At 53.8% G+C, this 13,030-nt stretch overlaps 1 protein-coding gene across 1 annotated transcript in view; it reads left to right on the top strand.

The window, feature by feature from the left end:
• The first annotated feature begins 120 nt into the window (after positions 1-120).
• The window catches only part of FASTK (Fas activated serine/threonine kinase), a 43,544-nt gene continuing 30,634 nt past the window's right edge, over positions 121-13,030 (top strand). Inside the window, exons 1-6 of the mRNA XM_034759860.1 lie at positions 121-811; positions 9,496-9,966; positions 10,803-10,951; positions 11,109-11,325; positions 11,551-11,710; positions 12,541-12,632. Coding sequence (XP_034615751.1) covers positions 244-811; positions 9,496-9,966; positions 10,803-10,951; positions 11,109-11,325; positions 11,551-11,710; positions 12,541-12,632 — 1,657 coding nt within the window. The 5' untranslated portion in view covers positions 121-243. The remainder of the gene's footprint in view (positions 812-9,495; positions 9,967-10,802; positions 10,952-11,108; positions 11,326-11,550; positions 11,711-12,540; positions 12,633-13,030) is intronic.

Raw genomic sequence — 13,030 nt, 5'->3', positions numbered from 1 at the left:
TGGCTGTGGGGAGAGCTCCCGGGTACCCTGTCCCAGCAGGGGGTGTGGAGGGAGCGGGACAGGGGGGCTAGCTGTGTGGAGAGTGCAGGTGTCTCCTTGCTGCTTTAGCTGCTGATTCCGTCATCCCGGGCTGAGGCCCCTAGGGACGCTGGGCCCTGGCTCTGCCTCTCTCATGCTCCTTCTCTGACTTTCTTTCAGGGTCTCCTTGTTTTCAGAAGCCCCTCGAGTTGCCCTCCCCTCACCATGCTGCGCCTGCTGCCATGGCTCCGCGCCCTGAGCCAGGAGAGTGCACGGCCCTGCGTCCTGCAGGGGCTGGCTGCTAGTGACACGAGGGGGGCCAGGATGTACCCGAGCTGCTACTGTGCGGGGAAGGCCAAGCAGCGGGCTGTGCTGCTCCCCCTGGATCCCTACAGCTACGGGCTGTTCCACAGCCTGCCCCCTGAGGCTGGCAGGACTCGAGGACATGGCAAGAGGAAAAGCTGGAGCTTCATCCACGAGAAGATGAGCTACGACACTTTCTTCACCATGAAGCGGCTGATAGAGCGGTCGCGGAGTGTGGGGGAAGTGCTGCGTTGGGTCACCCAGAACCCCAGCAAGGTGTCTGCCAGCCACTACCCCATTGCCCTGCACAAGCTGGGCCAGCTGCTGCAGCAGCCGCAGAACCAGGCCGTGGTAAACGGAGAGCACCGCGGACCCAACCAGGTGCTGGAGCAGCCAGAGTTCCAAGCACTCTGCCAGGCCATCATCAGTGGGTGCTCCAAGTTTGATAACTTCAGCATCGTCAATTGTCTGTACGCTGCCGCGGCCCTGGGTGAGTGCTCCGAGAATGGGGGGCAAGAGGTTATGTGCCATGGGGGGGGTGAGGGGTAGTGGGACTGCAGTGGGGCGCTGTGCATAGGGTTGGGAGGGCAGGAGGGGTTCTCACACACGTGTGGACACCGAGTCTGTGTGGGTTAAAGGGGTTACCTCCCTGGAGGTGGGCAGCTCTGGAGCATGGAGGGATACATATAAGGTGGACAAGGAGTGGCGCCTGGCTATGTGTGTGGGGACGTTGCCTTTATGTTTGTACGCAGGAGGTTTGGACCAGAGCCATACCTGTGTGAGTTCATGCCAGGGCAGGAGATGTTGTGCCATCGTGGGGGCAGAAGCTGCATTTGGGGGACATGCCTTGGGGCTTGAGCCAGGGAGTTCAAGAAGAAAGAAATGTGAATCTGAGTAGGTTGTGTTTGTCTGAAGTGCCCAGAGGGCTGTGTGAGGAGGAGGTTGAGAGAGTCAGCACCAGGTGGGCGTGGGGTGATAGCCGCTGCAGAGAGAGGGGCTGGGAACTGGGGTGCAGGCTCTGAGCTCTACAGGTAGCTGGACCTTCATTCAGGGGCAGCATCCCAGGTTCTGCCACACTTTGGTGTATGGACAGGAGAGGAACATATTAATGGCCTGACTGGATCAGCCCCAAGGTCTGTGGCTCGTGCCGGAGACTTCAGAGGAAGGCATAAGAATCCTTCCATAGCTGATGATGTTACCCGCACAAAATTCTCTGTTACTCACGTGCTCTAAGGGCACCCACCTTTACCCAGTTCCTAGGGCTCAAGGCGTAATCATATACTCTGCAGGTTTACGGTGTCTTTTACCAGTGAAAGAACCTCACACAGTAATATCCTACTTAACCTCTGTTTATTAACAATCCCCAAAACAGAAGGCACACGCTTAGCCTACAGTGCTCACCACTCCCAATAAGGCGGATGAGCTTTTCTCGCTGGCCGGTCAGGATCAGGTCATCTGGGGACTCCAGTTTCTGCATGGTGTCATTGGCAGGGTGTTTTGGTCTGGCAGCTCTGATGCTGGGGCTGGGGCCTGGAGCTGGTTCCCAGGAACTTTCCTTTGGACTCCAGTTTATATAGTGACACGAGTCCTGCTTAGCTGCTTTTACTAAATGATTACTAACCAATTCTCTAACCAATCCTAACATATTGTCAAACAGTCCTTTAACCAATCCTACCCCACCACCTTCATTGATTTACACCTAGCAAAATTAGTTATGTAACCAAAACAATCAAAACCAAGCCCGAGACCGGACAGATAAACAATAGCGAAATGGGGACCATAAAGACAAAACAATAATAAAGTCGGGATTTCACAGCCACAACTGTTGATAAGTGATTTCTTGCCAGACAGAACGCCATCAAACAAAGTTTTCTGTAACCATCTTAAGCTCCGTTTCTGTATTTGGGGACGGTGGGCGCTATTAGGACAGGAGTCTTCTGAACAGCCCGATGTGACATTGTTTTAATGTAATTTAGATGGAATGTGGGGATATGACTTTGTTTCTTGGCTGATGGCTGCTGCTCTCTGAATATGGCTGCAGACAAAGGCCTCAGACCTTACAATATGGCTACAGGAAAAGTCCTTATCCTTACAATGTGGGGCAGTCTTCCCCAGCAGTAAGTTTTATCTAGCCCTTACTAGTCAGCGATTGGCTTAAGCCTGCAGATCCCTGCAGAATTTGTGTTACAATAACTATTATGTGTGTTCCATAAACTTCTAATCCGTCTTTGAATCTTGCTAAATTCTTGGCTTCAATGACTTCCTGTGTCAGTGACTTGCACACTTTAATCACACGCCGTGTGAAAGGTGTTTTTCAGTTTGGAATTTCCCACCGTTAATCTCATGGAATGTCCCCTTGTCCTTGTGTTCTAAGTCAGGGAGCACAAATGCACCCATCTGCTTTCTCTAGACCAGTCGTTATTTGTATAGACTCTTATCACATCCCCTTTTGCTCGTCTGCTCTCTAAGGAAACCGTCCCAGTTGTTTCAATCTCTCTTCATAGAGTTTTTCTAGGCCAGGGGTTCTCAATCGTCATTGCACCGCGACCCCCTTCTTTCAACCAAATTACTACGTGACCCCAGGAGAGGGGGCCAGAGTCCGAGTCTCGCTGCCCTGGGTGAGGGTGGAGCTCAGGCTGTAGTTTCAGCCCCTGGTCCCAGCAAGTCTAATTCTGGCCCTGGCGACCCCATTAAAATGGGGCCACAACACACTTTGGAACCCGACCCACAGTTTGAGAACTGCTGTTCTAAGCCTTGGATCATTCTCACCGCCCTTGTCTGAACCCCCTCTAGCTCTGCATATCCCGCCTGGGACAGAGCGGCCGTGCTGCACACAGGATCTGGATGAGGCTGCGCCATTGGCTTTTAAAAAGGCATTCGAATAGTCTCTGTTATTCACCACCCTAGTCCTTATGCATCCCAGCATCACCTCAGCTGTGCACTGAGCAGAGATCTCCACTGAGCTGTCGGCAGTGACGCCCAGATCCCTTTCCCGGGCTGACACAGTTAATGTCGAGCCCCGTCAGGTGGACAAGTCCTTGGTACACCTCTACCTCGACATAACGCTGTCCTCGGGAGCCAAAAAATCGTACTGTGTTATAGGTGAAACCGCGTCATATCGAACTTGCTTTGATCTGCTGGAGTGCACAGCCCCCCCCCAGAGCACTGCTTTACTGCATTATATCTGAATTCGTGTTCTATCGGGTCGTGTTCTATCAGGGTAGAGGTGTATTTTCCCCTCCAATGCGCATTACTTAGTATTTATCAACAGTGAACTTCACTGGCTGTCCTGCAGCCCTTTCACCCAGCTGGGCTTGGGATCTCTGAGTTCCTCACCGCCCTCTCTAGGCCTGACTCACCTAAATAACTTAGCAGCTGCCAATGCTGTTACTTCCCCGCTTACCCTCCTTTCCAGACCACTGATAAATTCATTAAACACTGGACCTAGCCTGGAGCCTTCAGGCCCCGCTGTTAACCTCTTATCCTTTAGTCCTGCTCTCGCTTTCTGTGCCCAGCCAGCCTTCGATCCACGACAGCACTCTCTCTCTCACCCCAGGATGACTTCGCTTCTTTAGCCACCTCTTGTGGGGGACCTTGGAAAAGGCCTTTTGAAAGTCTAAATTACGTCAGTTGGTTCAATAGATGAGTGAGACGTGATTTTCCTTGGCAAAAATCACGCTGGTTAGACCCTGTGAAACCGAGTTCTTCCTGGTCTTTTAATAGACGGTTGTTAATGATCGTTTCAACCAGTTTGCCGGGTACAGATGTAAGGCTGACTGCTCTAATTCCCCGGGTCACCCCAGGGCCTTTTTGAGATCTGGCTACAGCCTGGGCCCCTCTGGTCGTCTGGGACAGCGGCTGGTTTTTGTAAGCAATTGCAGTCTTTAGCAGCTCAGCCCCTTCTTACTGACGCTCCTTCGGGGCTCTTGGATGTACTGTTGGATTTCTGTTGGGCTCAAGGAGCCTCTGGCCACTGCCCGCTAGCCCAGTTCATTTAATCTTGGTCTTACGGATTCCCTCTTGTTCAGTAGCTCGTATATGTTCTGAGTGTCTCTTCCTGTTTGTTTCACTAGGATCCATGCCACCTGCGGGGATTTCACTTTCTTTGCTTCTGACCTGAGAGCCTATTTGACCATCTGCCTCGTATTTCAATCTCTTTCTGAAATGTAGTGTCACTGTCATAGAATCATAGAATATCAGGGTTGGAAGGGACCTCAGGAGGTATCTAGTCCAACCCCCTGCTCAAAGCAGGACCAACTCCAACTAAATCATCCCAGCCAGGGCTTTGTCAAGCCGGGCCTTAAAAACCTCCAAGGAAGGAGAATCCACCACCTCCCTAGGTAACCCATTCCAGTGCTTCACCACCCTCCTAGTGAAAAAGTGTTTCCTAATATCCAACCTAAACCTCCCCCACTGCAACTTGAGACCATTACTCCTTGTTCTGTCATCTGCCACCACTGAGAACAGTCTAGATCCATCCTCTTTGGAACCCCCTTTCAGGTAGTTGAAAGCAGCTATCAAATCCCCCCTCACTCTTCTCTTCTGCAGACTAAACAATCCCAGTTCCCTCAGCCTCTCCTCAGAAGTCATGTGCTCCAGCCCCCTCATCATTTTTGTTGCCCTCCGCTGGACTCTTTCCAATTTTTCCACATCCTTCTTGTAGTGTGGGGCCCAAAACTGGACACAGTACTCCAGATGAGGCCTCACCAATGTCGAATAGAGGGGAACGATCACGTCCCTCGATCTGCTGGCAATGCCCCTACTTATACAGCCCAAAATGCTGTTAGCCTTCTTGACAACAAGAGCACACTGTTGACTCATATCCAGCTTCTCGTCCACTGTGACCCCTAGGTCCTTTTCTGCAGAACTGCTACCTAGCCATTCGGTCCCCAGTCTGTAGCAGTGCATGGGATTCTTCCGTCCTAAGTGCAAGACTCTGCACTTGTCCTTGTTGAACCTCATCAGGTTTCTTTTGGCCCAATCCTCTAGTTTGTCTAGGTCCCTCTGTATCCTATCCCTACCCTCCAGCGTATCTACCACTCCTCCCAGTTTAGTGTCATCTGCAAACTTGCTGAGGGTGCAGTCCACACCATCCTCCAGATCATTAATGAAGATATTGAACAAAACCGGACCCACGACCGACCCCTGGGGCACTCCGCTTGATATCAGCTGCCAACTAGACATGGAGCCATTGATCACTACCCGTTGAGCCTGACGATCTAGCCAGCTTTCTATCCACCTTACAGTCCATTCATCCAGCCCATACTTCTTTAACTTGCTGGCAAGAATACTGTAGGAGACCATATCAAAAGCTTTGCTAAAGTCAAGGAATAACACATCCACTGCTTTCCCCTCATCCACAGAGTCAGTTATCTCATCATAGAAGGCAATTAGGTTAGTCAGGCACAACTTCCCCTTGGTGAATCCATGCTGACTGTTCCTGATCACTTTCCTCTCCTCTACGTGCTTCAGAATTGATTCCTTGAGGACCTGCTCCATGATTTTTCCAGGGACTGAGTGAGGCTGACTGGCCTGTAGTTCCCCGGATCCTCCTCCTTCCCTTTTTAAAAGATGGGCACTACATTAGCCTTTTTCCAGTCATCCGGGACCTCCCCCGATCACCATGAGTTTTCAAAGATAATGGCCAATGACTCTGCAATCACATCAGCCAACTCCTTTAGCACCCTCGGATGCAGCGCATCCGGCCCTATGGACTTGTGCTCGTCCAGTTTTTCTAAATAGTCCCGAACCACTTCTTTCTCCCCAGAGGGCTGGTCACCTCCTCCCCATACTGTGCTGCCCAGTGCAGTAGTCTGGGAGCTGACCTTGTTTGTGAAGACAGAGGCAAAAAAATCATTGAGTACATTAGCTTTTTCCTCATCCTCTGTCACTAGGTTGCCTCCCTCATTCAGTAAGGGGCCCACACTTTCCTTGACTTTCTTCTTGTTGTCACTTTCAGGAAGGCAGATTTTTGGGAAGCTCAGAGAGCTGATAGGTAAGGTCCCATGGGAATCAAGACTGAGGGGAAAAACAACTGAGGAGAGTTGGCAGTTTTTCAAAGGGACACTATTAAGGGCCCAAAAGCAAACTATTCCGCTGGTTAGGAAAGATAGAAAATGTGGCAAAAGACCACCTTGGCTTAACCACGAGATCTTGCATGATCTAAAAAATAAAAAGGAGTCATATAAAAAATGGAAACTAGGACAGATTACAAAGGATGAATATAGGCAAACAACACAGGAATGCAGGGGCAAGATTAGAAAGGCAAAGGCACAAAATGAGCTCAAACTAGCTATGGGAATAAAAGGAAACAAGAAGACTTTTTATCAATACATTAGAAGCAAGAGGAAGACCAAAGACAGGGTAGGCCCACTGCTTAGTGAAGAGGGAGAAACAGTAACAGGAAACTTGGAAATGGCAGAGATGCTTAATGACTTCTTTGTTTTGGTCTTCACCGAGAAGTCTGAAGGAATGCCTAACATAGTGAATACTAATGGGAAGGGGGTAGGTTTAGCGGATAAAATAAAAAAAGAACAAGTTAAAAATCACTTAGAAAAGTTAGATGCCTGCAAGTCATCCGGGCCTGATGAAATGCATCCTAGAATACTCAAGGAGCTAATAGAGGAGGTATCTGAGCCTCTAGCTATTATCTTTGGAAAGTCATGGGAGACGGGAGAGATTCCAGAAGACTGGAAAAGGGCAAATATAGTGCCCATCTATAAAAAGGGAAATAAAAACAACCCAGGTAACTACAGACCAGTTAGTTTAACTTCTGTGCCAGGGAAGATAATGGAGCAAGTAATTAAGGAAATCATCTGCCAACACTTGGAAGGTGGTAAGGTGATAGGGAATAGCCAGCATGGATTTGTGAAGAACAAATCATGTCAAACCAATCTGATAGCTTTCTTTGATAGGATAACGAGCCTTGTGGATAAGGGTGAAGCGGTGGATGTGGTATACCTAGACTTTAGTAAGGCATTTGATACGGTCTCGCATGATATTCTTATCGGTAAACTAGGCAAATACAAATTAGATGGGGCTACTATAAGGTGGGTGCATAACTGGCTGGATAACCGTACTCAGAGAGTTGTTATTAATGGTTCCCAATCCTGCTGGAAAGGCGTAACGAGTGGGGTACCGCAGGGGTCTGTTTTGGGACCGGCTCTGTTCAATATCTTCATCAACGACTTAGATATTGGCATAGAAAGTACGCTTATTAAGTTTGCGGATGATACCAAACTGGGAGGGATTGCAACTACTTTGGAGGACAGGGTCATAATTCAAAATGATCTGGACAAATTGGAGAAATGGGCTGAGGTAAACAGGATGAAGTTTAACAAAGACAAATGCAAAGTGCTCCACTTAGGAAGGAAAAATCAATTTCACACATACAGAATGGGAAAAGACTGTCTAGGAAGGAGTACGACAGAAAGGGATCTAGGGGTTATAGTGGACCACAAGCTAAATATGAGTCAACAGTGTGATGCTGTTGCAAAAAAAGCAAACATGATTCTGGGATGCATTAACAGGTGTGTTGTGAGCAAGACACGAGAAGTCATTCTTCCGCTCTACTCTGCTCTGGTTAGGCCTCAGCTGGAGTATTGTGTCCAGTTCTGGGCGCCGCATTTTAAAAAAGATGTGGAGAAATTGGAAAGGGTCCAAAGAAGAGCAACAAGAATGATTAAAGGTCTTGAGAACATGACCTATGAAGGAAGGCTGAAAGAACTGGATTTGTTTAGTTTGGAAAAGAGAAGACTGAGAGGGGACATGATAGCAGTTTTCAGGTATCTAAAAGGGTGTCATAAGGAGGAGGGAGAGAACTTGTTCACCTTAGCCTCTAAGGATAGAACCAGAAACAATGGGTTTAAACTGCAGCAAGGGAGGTCTAGGTTGGACATTAGGAAAAAGTTCCTAACTGTCAGGGTGGTTAAACACTGGAACAAATTGCCTAGGGAGGTTGTGGAATCTCTGTCTCTGGAGATATTTAAGAGTAGGTTAGATAAATGTCTATTAGGGATGGTCTAGGCAGTATTTGGTCCTGCCATGCGGGCAGGGGACTGGACTCGATGACCTCTCGAGGTCCCTTCCAGTCCTATAATCTATGAAACTATGAAACTTCTGGGGCCCTACCTTCTCCAGGATGTTGAACTTAATTCGATTGTGGTCACTGTTAGTGGCTCGGCTACTGTCACTTCTTCAATTACCTTAATTAAAATATTCATTTAAATTAAGAGATGAGTTAGGAATGATTAGCCTGCTTAGGGCCGCCCCTCCTGGGTTTTGAAGGAGACAGGAAATTCCTCCCCGTACAAGGCAGAGGAGGCATTGTGACGGCTGGGCGGTCTGATCCTGTGCCCAGCAAAGTCAGCAAGACTTTCCATTGACTTCACTGAGCATCAGACTAGACCCAGAATGATCACAGGGAAATCGGCATCTTAGGTTTCAGCATCAGCACTCCTCTCCCCCACCCCGGAGAGGAACAGGCTGTCACCCCTCTTCAAGCTGGCCGGGCACTGAGGCCAGTCTCATGGCATTGGTTGTGCTCAGGTCACATTTCAACGTTTTCTTTGCAACCACGAGAGCTAAAACCTTTTTTGTTTTTAGCGGCTATTTTAGAGCATGATTCTCAGGAGCAGCTGGAATCCAGAGAGACCTGACGGATTTGAATCAGGCTCCCTTTCCGAGAGCTGGAGCAGGGGGCTGGAGGGAAGACCTGCTGCATGTCCCTGTGGTTGTGGGGGATGGGGGGTGGCAGACACAGCAGTCTGGGCCTGTAAAAGCCCACTCCTGGAGACCAGGAGCCTGCCCTGGTGCAGAGTGGATCCGTTTCTGCAGGATCCCAGCTTTAACTGAAACATCATGGCATTTCTAGCTCTTCTCCTCGGGAAGGACCCTCCAGATCTGACCATGGTGCTCTGTACCTCTGCCTGAGTCTGCCCACAGGCAGCTCCAGTGCTGCTGGGGCCACCTAGAGCTTCCCAAGAAGCCTCGGGGTAATTGACAAGATTCAGCTCATGCTGTGGGCAGCAGCAAAACGGACCTGATCTGGGTTGGTTTCCTAGTGCTGCTGATGGGGAAGCTCCGAGTGGGGCAGAGGCGGAACTCAGCTCCCGCAGCGAGTGGCTGCTGAGGTACGCCAGAGGGCAAGGTTCCCTAACCCTGCTCTGTCTCCAGGCCTCCCTGGCGAGTCGGCCTTGGTGCAGGTGCTGGAGGATGAGTCCCGGAGCCGCCTGGGGCGCTTCAACCAGAAGGACGTCTCCATGGTGTTCAGTAGTGCAATGCGGCTTCACCCATCCAGCCCCCACCCCCTGGTGGAGTCCTGCCTCAGCAGCCTGGAGCGGCACCTGGAGAAGGAGCGCCACCCCCAGACCCTCTTCCTTCTCCTCTCCTACTACCGGCTCCGGGCCCAGGCGCTGCAGGGCCACCCAGCCTCTGACCAGCAGCTGCTCAACAACCGCAAGATCCTGCGCCTGGTCAGGCACACGCTGGGGCAAGTGAGCGCCGTACGCGAGCACGAGCTGGCCCTGCTGGACGAGATGTTGGCCCTGTGCGCTCAGGAGGCCAACAATAAGGCCCTGGAGGCCATCTTCAGCTCGCAGCTCTTCTATGAGAACCGCCAGGAGCGCTTCATCCGCAGCATGGCAGGTGAGGGCTGGGGCTACCCCCTCCCCAGGCTCACCTCAAACCTTTCCTCAGCATTGGCTGGTCGGGACTCCGGGCCACCCTCTCCACAGCCTCTGTTCCTGCCCTTCCTTGCCCCTCCCCAGTGTGCCCTGCGGTGCTGGGGAAATGCCTGACATTCCCCCAGCTGCTATTGGGGTTGCCCAAGTGTACATTTCCCAGCCGTTCCCCTTCTGGGTGGAGGTGTCCCAGGCTGGTGGCCGGAGGGTGAATTCTGGATGCTGGAGCACGGGAACCTCAGCCGTTTGGGAGGAGGAGGAGGAAAGGGACGTCTGTACACGCAGATGTGCTCTTCTGAAAAGCTCCAGGGCCCAGCAGCCTGCACGGGAGCTGCCCGGGGCTCGGCAGAGGTGGCCTTGCACCAACTTGCTGATTGCCCCCTGCGGTGGTGGTTTAAACATCACAGGCTGTGCCTGCCCTCTGAGCCTGTGTCCCTGCTCCCCCAGGAGCATCCTGTGACGATCTCCCAGTGTCTGGCACGGGGAGCTGCACTGCGCGAGCTGCACACACGGGAGCCTGCCTGTCAGTGGCTGCTCTGGGGGGCCTACCCCCATGGGACGGTCGCGGGTGCCCGTTCCGCTCTTGACCCCTTGTGCACCTCAGCCAGGGCGTGTGGACCAATCCTGCAGGGAGCGTGGGAGCAGTGTCCTTGTTTCAGTCGGAGCCCCAGGGAGTCCCATGCAGAGACCTGGCTTGGAAAGGCCGGTCCGGGCAGTTATCCTGCAGGACATGGGGCCCCAGGCAGGGCAGCTTCTGGCGTTTCTGGCTGATGCAGCCCTTCTCTGTGGTGTTCCCTGCAGAGTGGCTCCCAAGGAAGGCCGAGAACCTCACCCCCTACACCATGGCGCTGATTGCCAAGTATGTGGCCCGGCACAGGCTGCGTGAGCTGCGCCTGCTCGACACCATCGCCAACTTCCTGCTGAAGCGTGGGGAGCAGCTGGAGAGCAAGGTGAGCGCCCCACCCCGCCCCCGTGGAGCTGTCCCGTTACCAAGGGGGATAACGGAGTCCCCCATGTGAGTGGGGAGCTCAGAGCAGTTACCAGGGAAGGGCCAGTCCTCCATGCCCCCTGCCTGCCCAGCCTCACTCCCTCTCTCTCTGGCTGCAGGTGATCCAGAAGCTGGTGTTTCCCTTCAGCCGCATGAATTACCGGCCATCTAACCACAGCGAACTCTTCCCCAAGCTGGAGGCCATCCTGGAGCAGAAGGCAGCCAGCTCGCCCCTGGCCACTGTCAACATCCTCATGTCCATGTTCCAGCTCAGGCACTTTCCCCAGGCTGTCCTGCACCAGGTTTTCTCCCCAGCCTTCATCACCAATGTCATGAGTATGTCAGTCCTCTACCCAGGAAACCCTCATGGCTGGTTACAGCCCCCAGGGCTAGGAGTGGGAGGTGGGTCCCGAGGGGTTGGGTATGGCAGCCCTTTCCAGGAGAGCGGGAGGAGTGGTGGTGGTTGGGGGGGGGGTGGGGGGTCTGTCCCCTGCCCCAGGAAAGGAGGATCCCGACGTGAGCAGGGGGACAGCAGCACTGCCTGTCTCTTTCCCGGTGCAGGCAGCCCCTACGCGCTGATCATGCGCCGCTACCTCTCTCTGCTGGATGCAGCGCTGGAGCTGGAGTTCCGAGATTACAGCGGCCCGCGCCTCGATCCTCGCTACCGGGTCCTCATGTTCGACCACGCCCTGACAGCTGACGAGGCCAACAGGAAATACAGGTTGGAGGGCTGGCGCAGGGGCAGGGTTTGAGGGCAGCAGGCTGTGCCCAGCCCAGGGGGAGGGGGGGTATTGGAGGGCCCGGTGCCCAGGCCATACGGGTCGGAGGGACAGTGCCCAGCCCAGGGGGAGGGGGGGTGTCGGAGGGCCCAGCGCCCAGGCCGTACGGTGATGGGGAGCAGGGTTGGAGGGCAGCAGGCCGTTCAGGTCAGATGACGTGGGAATTGTCAGGGCAAAGCTCACACGTGAATGCCATGCGTGTTGCTGGGGAGAGTGGGGCAGCACCCACGGGCTGCTGCCCATCCCCCCTTCTCTGTAAGGAGCCTTAGGTAAGCTAGGGGAGGGGGTGGGGCCGTGGGACTGTCAGTTCTACAAGGAAGTGTGAGGTGGGGGTGGCGCCCCGGGGCGGGGGCGGCGCCCCGAGGCGGGGGCGCGAGGCTCTCTACCGCGCAGTCCTGCAGCTCCTCCTCTGTAGAGCTGCTGTGTAGACAGGGCAATGGGAGGGGTTCGCCCGTTGCTGTGGCCCCTCCCCAAGAGGCGGGAGCTAGGGATGGACGAGTTCTTCTGCCGACCTAGCACTGTCTACATGGAGGCTGAGGTCAGCCTAGCTACGTTGCACGGGGGTTGGATTTCTGAGCAGCGGGGCTGGGTCAGTCGGGTGTGGACCAGCCCTGGGTTAGTGGGGCAGCCGCAGCGGCGGGGCCCGTCGCGCCCTGTGGCCTCGGGAGGGATGGTTTGACGGGCGTGGACGTTGCGGCCCAGCAGAGGAGGTGGGAGGTGGCTGGGGGTCCTGGCTGGGGTTTGCTGTGACCCCTCTTATTCCTCCCTTCAGTTACAAGGGGCTGGTGGCTGAGGCCCTGAGGCAGCTGGTGGGAGAGGAGTGCTACCGGCAGGACGACGTGCTGCCCCCCGGATACTGCGCAGGTAACGTTCCTGGGGGTGTCCCTAGGGAGCAGGGAGTGCAGGCTCCAGGCACCTCTGAGGAAACACGTGGTGCGGGAGAGGCGATGGCACACAGGCCCGGGGGAGCAGGGAATGCCCCCTCCCTGTGGGGCCTGGGGAGACCCCTCCCCAGCTGAGCTGAGCCGCTCAGATCGAGCGTGAAAAGCCGGAGGGAATCTGGGGAGTTTACCGGGGCTGGAAAGATGGAAGGAGCAAAATCTGCCTGGGCTCAGCCAGCCTCACTGCAGGTCACCCCAGTGCAGTGACAACCCGCCGGACAGGCCTAGCCCTACCCCTGTGTGTGTGGGGACTCTCCCCTCCCCCCGCCGGACAGGCCTAGCCCTACCCCTGTGTGTGTGGGGACTCTCCCCTCCCCCGCC

The sequence above is a fragment of the Trachemys scripta genome, chromosome 2 (assembly GCF_013100865.1).
Source record: "Trachemys scripta elegans isolate TJP31775 chromosome 2, CAS_Tse_1.0, whole genome shotgun sequence".
NCBI lineage: Eukaryota > Metazoa > Chordata > Testudines > Emydidae > Trachemys > Trachemys scripta.
The sequence above is the reverse complement of the archived record's forward strand: the minus strand, read 5'-3'. Positions and strand labels throughout refer to the sequence as shown.